General features: G+C 38.2%; 1 protein-coding gene across 1 annotated transcript; it reads left to right on the plus strand.

Annotated features, from left to right (window-relative positions):
- Nucleotides 1-2,584: 2,584 nt before the first annotated feature.
- LOC110805545 (uncharacterized) lies at nt 2,585-5,310 on the plus strand. The gene is made up of 3 exons (XM_056831716.1): nt 2,585-3,060; nt 3,174-3,314; nt 4,716-5,310. The coding sequence occupies exons 1-3, from the start codon at nt 2,585-2,587 to the stop codon at nt 5,308-5,310; spliced, it is 1,212 nt and encodes a 403-aa protein (XP_056687694.1).
- Nucleotides 5,311-7,854: the final 2,544 nt, after the last annotated feature.

Here is a 7,854-nt window from a genome sequence, read left to right on the forward strand (position 1 = left end):
TCCACCTCCTCCCCAACAAAATCTACCCCCTTCTATACAAAATCGCCTTCCTTCACAAAACCCTCACGCTCATTGTTAGGGGGTCGAAAAAGCACGAGGCTAATGCGTGACCTCGTCCCTCGTGGGCGTGACGTTGTCAGATCAAGTGTAATTGGATTTCCTGTGAGTTTACACCCAATCGACTAGTAATATAGGAGTCGTCATTCAGTTTTTAACGACAATGAGAAAAACTGACAAAACCCGGTTATCGTGACATAAAGGGAGTGCCATTATGTTCGACCACGACGGCCATAGGTTCCCTTGTGATCCCTGGTGTGTGGATCGCTCAACGTACACCCGCAGGGCAGAGATTGAGAGTTCGGGGGACTGTAACTACCGAGAGGGGTGCTCATCAATAATACTCCAGAGGCAGGTTATCCTTACTAGCTCAGCATAAATAATTGAAGGGACATGCGTTAAACTATTAAACTATTCTGAATTGATTTTAGCAATATGCAACACATAATACTAAATCGATCGTGATTATCTTATTTAGATTGATTTAAGGTACCTAGCATGATAATTCAATTGTCCAGGGTATTATCTTATTAGGCGTGATAGATCAATCAAATTAATAGTTTGACAATTTTATAAAAGGGTGATGAAAGCGATTAAATCATATGAGGGACACATTACAACGCACCCTTGAGAGGTGCGTTGTGGTTCTCAGAAAACTAACCACTTGGCTTTGCTATTTCTCCTTTTATTTAGCGAATCTCGGGTTTCCAAGCAATGTTCCAGTATTTAGGCTTAATTCATCGAGCTACAAGGGGCAGGATGCGTTCTGTTCGACTTTTGGGTCGACTGCGGCAGAACGCCGGATCAATTTTGCAGCGTGAGGCTTAGGCTTAAGGCTAGAGTCAATACTTAGATTATGGAATTGTGTGTTATTTTCAAGTCATTTTTAGGCTGTATTTATAGGAAAAGAGTGTGTGGAAAGATAGATTTTAAGATACGAATCCAAAAAGAATCCGGAGATAAAACGGCCCCAGGCACTTTCAGCGCCCAGGGCTGGGCGCCGAAGATTTCGGCGCCCAGATCCAGGCGTTGAAAATGGGATCTGGGTCGAGTTCTTGTCAGATTTGGACTCTTAGAACACGAAGCTTTTTGGGAGATTTATCCGAGTCTTTTAGTGCGTATTAACTTATAACGGAATGCGCTGGGCCCGTTACGAACTCTAGGTTCGTTAGGAATTTAATTAATACGTAACTCTTATTTTCGAATTATACCAAGAATAGAATTCCTTTGTAAATTCTATCTCTTTTAGGATTTATGTTGGAGTGCAACACCTAATTCTGACAGGTTTCTATCTTTTATGATTTTGCCACTTTTAACAACTACGTTTTACGGCAGTTACTATTCTTAGCAGGTTTCTATAAATAGTAGCTTTGGCTGAAAATGAAAGGGTGATTGAGATTCATTATTTTATAGGAGATGCGTTGCCAAGTGGAGATTTATGTTCTCATCATCGAACCTTCCCTTTCGGGAATGGGGACAAAAGTAGGCGTCTACACTCATCAAGCAAGTGAACAACATTCTTCTCCTTCATACAATAAACTCAAAATGAACAATCTTTTCCTCAAGTCACTTTGCACCCTATAGCTCCCATCAATGGTGAAAGACTAAGTGAATTTGATATTTTTAGTCTTCCACATGACCCAAGAATGAGGAGAAAGATGAGTAGTTTTCATCCTAGTGATAGGGATTTAGTGAGGAGAACATATCTTCAAAGAAAGCTTTGTCAAACCAAAGAATTTACTTATCCCCAATCACTATTCGGGACATAAAAGTGGCGCTTCAATGTTAAATGGTATGATTCTTGGCCAAATTGGCTAGAGTATAGTGTCTCTAAGGATGCTGATTTTTGTTTTATTTGCTAGTTATTCAAGGATGTTAATGCGGTTGGAAGTGATGCTTTTGTTGGTGAGGGTTTTCGCGCTTGGAATAGGTTACAATTACTGATCATGCAAAAACTCACATGAATGCTCACCATAAAGTTGTGGTCGCTATGGAGTTATTCAAGAAACAAAAGGGTAACATCATCACCGCTTTATCGAAGAAAACGGCGAAAACTATGAGTGCTTATCGTAAGAAATTTGAGGCTTCAATCACAGCCATTAGATGGCTTTTACTCAAAGGGTTGTCTTTTCGTGGTCATGATGAAAAAGAAAGTTCATTGAATCGAGGTAATTTTATTGCATTATTGACTCTTCTTTCCGAACATAATAATGAATATTCCAAAGTTGTATTCAAAATGGCCCCCGAAAATTTTCAACTCACTTCTCCCCTTGTTCAAAAAGATATTATCAATGCTTGTGCTAAAGAGACAACTAAAGCAATACTTGAAGATCTTCATGGTGGTAAGGAAGATGCTTTTTTTGCTATTGTTGCTGATGAGTCTGCTGATGTTTCTGATAAGGAACAAATGGCCCTTTGTTTGAGATATGTTAATAAAAAGGGAGAAGTGTGTGAACGTTTTCTTGGTATTGTGCATGTTCCTAATACTAGTTCTTTGACTCTTAAAGCTGCTATTGAGTAATTACTCATGGAGCACTCTTTCACTTTCTCTCAAGTACAGTGTCAGGTTTATGATGGGGCAAGCAATATGCAAGTTTTAATCAATGGCCTTAAAACTTTAATATTGAATGAATGTCCTCAAGCTTACTTTGTACATTCCTTTGCTCATCAACTTCAGTTGACACAAGTTGCCCTTGCTAAGAATAATTCAGATTGTTCTTGGCTTTTTGGTGATATACTTGCACCTCTTTTGAATTTTGTGGGAGGTTCACCAAAGAGGAAAGAATTTCTTCGAGCGAAACAAGCTCAACGAGTTGTTGGAGCATTATCCTTGGGTGATCTTGAAACAGGAATTGGTTTAAATCAAGAACGTGGTTTGGGTAGACCACGTGACACTTGTTGCAGGACTCACTCTAAATCAATCTTGAATGTGCTTGATGATATTGTTGCAGTTTCCACTGCACCTGATCAGAATAGAGAAACATCGATTATACACTTGTTGATGTCATTTTATTTTGTGTTCTTGGCACACTTGATGGTTTCTATATTTGGGATTACAAATGAATTGAATGTGGCCTGCAAAAACATGATCAAGACATTATAAATGCAATGGGCAGGGTTGATGTAACCAAGATTAATTTGAAAAACTTGAGAGATGAAGGACGAGATTCACAGATGGAGACAGTCACTTCTTTTATGGTTAAACATGGTATTGAAGTTCCAAATATGGAGGAGAGCTATCTTGTGAAGGAAATAATGTCCTTGGTCATAGTATGCATTCAATGCTAGGTCTAATAAATGCGGTTCAGTATTAATTAATTATGCAAGTTAATAATTCAGTGAGATCAAGTGAACTGTATGCCTAGCTAGAGGCCGCTTCAGTTCAAGTTGAATTAATAATATTAATCCATAGCTTCCTCTTTACTGAACCCGTAGGATCACACAAATAGTACATGAACGGAGCAAGTATTTAAGTGAATTAAATACTCAATTTATGGGTATTCAGAATCGACGGATCTCGGTTCCAGTGGGAGCTGAAATCGTCAAAAGGCAAATTATGAATACTCCGGAAACGATGATATTGCCGGAAACGGAAATATGGATTGTATCGGAAATATAAATATTATCCAAGTCGTAGATTTTGCCGGAAACGGAAACATGGTACGTATCGGAAAATATTATCCAAAATGGAAATATTGCCGGAAACGGAAATATTGTCAGAATCGGAAATATTATCGGAATCGGAAAATAATTCCGGAATCGGAAATATTAAATATTTGTTCGAATCGGAAATGAATTCCGGAATCGGAAAATGAATCGGAAGCGCGTCGTACGAAATAAACATCAGACGAGCTTGCTAGACGCAAGGGCCCAGCACGAAGCCAGGACCGCGACTAGCGAAGCCCGTGCAAAACGAGAAGCAACAACAGCGCAGCCCGCCTAGCAAGGTAGGCCCAGCCAAGCACAAAGCAAGGCCAGGCCTAGCCGAGCAAGGCAAGGCCAGCAGCAGCAGCGCCCATGCTGTAGGCCGCGTGACTGCATGTTGGGTCGAGCCACGCGCGCACAGCATGCCCTTCGTGGGATGTGTGTGTGTGTGTTGTGTTCGTGCATGTTTCAAATCCTTAGACGCTTAGGATTTGTCCGGTTAGTTGTTTTCCTAAATCCACTAGTGTTAGTCGTTTAATTAAACACTAAAATACAAAGGATTAATTTAAGTAGAATTCTAATTGAATTAGTAAATTGAATCCTAGTGGATATCTAAGTCCGATAATTCCTCCCTATAAAGAGGTGATACATAATCACAATTTATAACACATAATCATAAGTATTCATATAGTTTTAAGATTAAACTAAGCTTAATAATTTGCCAAATAATTAAGTTCGAATAACATAAAACCTTAGACTATATTCTAGTTAATTAAATCTAGGGCGGATCCGAACGTGATGTGGACCATCTACGGAGGGACTACACTTGGAGTCCTTAACTTGTTCTTGTTCGGTTCAGGAGAAGATAGGGAAGGCACGCGTCACATGTATGTATCCTAGATTATGCTAATTGACTATGTGGCAATTAATTTGAATTCCTGGCTTTATGATTTTTCTGCATGAAATATATGTTTTATATTTGTCATAACCTAACATCTTGTCCCTGGGAGAAGGATGTATAGAGGTAATGGCCCACGAGTTACAAATCTTCATCATTTTCGAGTTGAAGTTTTCCTAAGTGTCATTGATCTTCAATTGCAAGAACTTGAAAGTCGTTTTCCCGAGGAAAGTAAGGAACTACTTGTGTGTATGGCTTGCCTTAATCCCTCTAATAGTTTTGCTTCTTTTGACAAAGAAAAATTGGTTCGACTTATTGAATTCTATCCCAAAGAGTTTCCAAATGCGGAAATTTTTCGTTATTCACTTGAGAATTTCATTGTTGCTATGGAAGCGGATGATAGATTTTGGATTTTGAAGATTCTTAATGAACTTTCTATCAAACTTGTGGAGACCGGGAAAGTTGAAACTCATGAACGTATCTTCTTGCTTTTGAAGTTGGTGTTGACTCTCCCCGTTGCAACGGCAAGTGTGGAAAGAGTATTTTCCGGAATGACGCAAGTGAAAGATAAATTGCGTAATAGTATGGGAGATCAAATGGTGAATGATTGTTTGGTTACTTATTTGGAGAGAGATTTTTTTTTAGATGTTCCCATGGATGATGTTATAGATCAATATCAAAACATGAAAACTCGTAGAAAGCAATTGTAAAAATTTTGTAGGTTTTTATTGTAATATTTACTTTTAGGATGAATTTTATTTTTACGTACTTATATATATATATATATATATATATATATATATATATATATATATATATATATATATATATATATATGTGTGTGTGTGTGTGTGTGTGTGTGTGTGTGTGTGTGTGTGTGTGTGTGTGTATACTGAAGACAATAATGCCCTTGGTCCAAGTATGCATATAATGTTAAGTCTAATAAATGCGGTTCAGTATTAATTGACAAGTTAATAAATTCAGTGAGATCAAGTGAGCTGAATGCCTAGCTAGAGGCCGCTTCAGTTCAAGTGGAATTAATGATATTAATCCACAGCTTACTCTTGACTGAACCCGTAGGATCACACAAATAGTACGTAAACGGATCAAGTATTTAATGGCATTAAATACTCCATCTATGGATATTCGGAATCGACGGATCTTGGTTTCAGTGGGAGCTGAGATCGTCAAAGGCAAGCAAGTGAATACTCCGGAAACGATGATATTGCCGGAAACGGAAATATGGATCGTATCGGAAATATAAATATTATCCAAGTCGTAGATGTTGCCGGAAACGGAAACATGGTACGTATCGGAAAATATTATCGGAAATGGAAATATTGCCGGAATCGGAAATATTGCCGGAAACGGAAATATTGTCAGAATCGGAAATATTATCGAAATCGGAAAATAATTCCGGAAACGGAAATATTAAATATTTGTTCGAAACGGAAATTAATTCCGGAATCGGAAATATTAAATATTGTTCGTATCGGAAATAAATTCCGGAATCGGGAATTTAATCGGAAGCGTATCGTACGAATTAGCATCGGACGAGGCTTGCCAGACGAAGGCCCAGCACGAAGCCGGGCCATCGCCCAACAAGCCAAGGCGCAACAAACACACGGCAAGCCTCGACCAGGCCCAGCGCAAAAGCCAGGCCCAGCCAAAGCCTTGGGCGCGCATGCGGAGCAAGGGGCTGCGACGAGTGGGCCTTGCGCTGTGCGTGGGCCGTAAGGCCTGCGTGCGGTGCTTGTGCGCCACTCGTGTGTTACTCGAAATCCTAAGGCTACCGGGATTCGTCATATGATTAAATCTAATCCTAATAGATAAAGTTTGTTTAATTAGAGTCCTAGTAGGATTATAATTAAATAAATTTGTATTCTAATAGGATTACAATTCCTTTTCCATAACACTATAAATACGTGCCTAGGGTCACAGGTTTATACATACAATTGAAGTATTCAAAGGTAAGATTTTGGAACAAAATCAGCCAAACACTTGCAACCTATTTAGCCGAAAATCCTAGGAACCTTAAGGGCGATTCTAGTTGGTCAAACTTAAGGCGGATCCGGACGTGCTGTGGACTATCTACGGAGGGACGACACTTTGAGTCCTAAAGACTTGTTCTTGTTCAGTTCGGGCACAACTAGGGAGGGCACGCTACAAAGTGTTTGCATCTGAATTATGTTAAATGATTATGTGTAAATAATATGTTTCCTTGCATTAAGGTTTTCCGCAGGACTTATGTTTTGTCATATGTATCATAACCTAACAGTGGTATCACGAGCCTCTTATTATTTACATAATCTAAATTGCATGAACATGGTTAAATTTTACAAATTTTCAAGGAATTAAAAGGGGTAATTATTTTTCGTAATTAATTGCAAATTGCGTTTATTTAATTATATGTACGCAGTTTTTCCGCAGAATATTCGTTACTCAACCAAATCGAGTGATTTTTGTGTCAATTTCGCATGTAAAAGGCATTCTTAAATTTTGACAAAAAGAACCTTTTTTGCCGAAACCCAGAATTCCCAAATTCGAAGCCTAACTATGACTTTTCGGAGGTTTAAGTTTTTCGAACGCAAAAGTTTGTAAATTTAAGATGTTAAATTGAATATTTGCGATTCTTGTTGATAAATCTTGAGTTTTTGATTGACCTACAGTATATGTTTAACAATTATGAATGCCTAGAATTGTTAATTATACAACCTAATTCGTAATTATGATTAATTTGTTGAAATTCGAATAATTTAGAATTGATTTGTTTTTCATAATTAATTAATAATTTAATTAGGTATCTGTTTGGGAGGTAAAATAACGTCCCCGTGACGTGGCAAGGGAGACCCATTCAAAGGGTCATATGACAACCATCAAGACAGTAATAAAGGCTATGGGCGTTGACCAAGGGAAACGGCTGAAGTAAATGAACGGTTACAAGCAATTGAATGATATGGGAGTTATACCCAATTACTCCTTGATTAAATGCAACGGTTACGAACCATTGATAAGCAAGCCATCATTACTCATTTAATGCCTAATTATGTACAATTAAGTGTGAACGTTACACTCTTATTATGAAAAGCCTATAAAATGGCTTACCTATGTTAGTTTGTGGACACGGAATTCATACACATTCACACTTCATATAATAAACTACTCCTCTCCCCCTTTTCAGTAAGAGTTTCATATCCTTGTTCTCTCCATCTTTCTATTGTCTTGCTTATTCAGATTCAACCCTAGGTAGAATT

The sequence above is a fragment of the Spinacia oleracea genome, chromosome 1 (genome assembly GCF_020520425.1).
Source record: "Spinacia oleracea cultivar Varoflay chromosome 1, BTI_SOV_V1, whole genome shotgun sequence".
NCBI classification, from domain to species: Eukaryota; Viridiplantae; Streptophyta; class Magnoliopsida; order Caryophyllales; family Amaranthaceae; genus Spinacia; species Spinacia oleracea.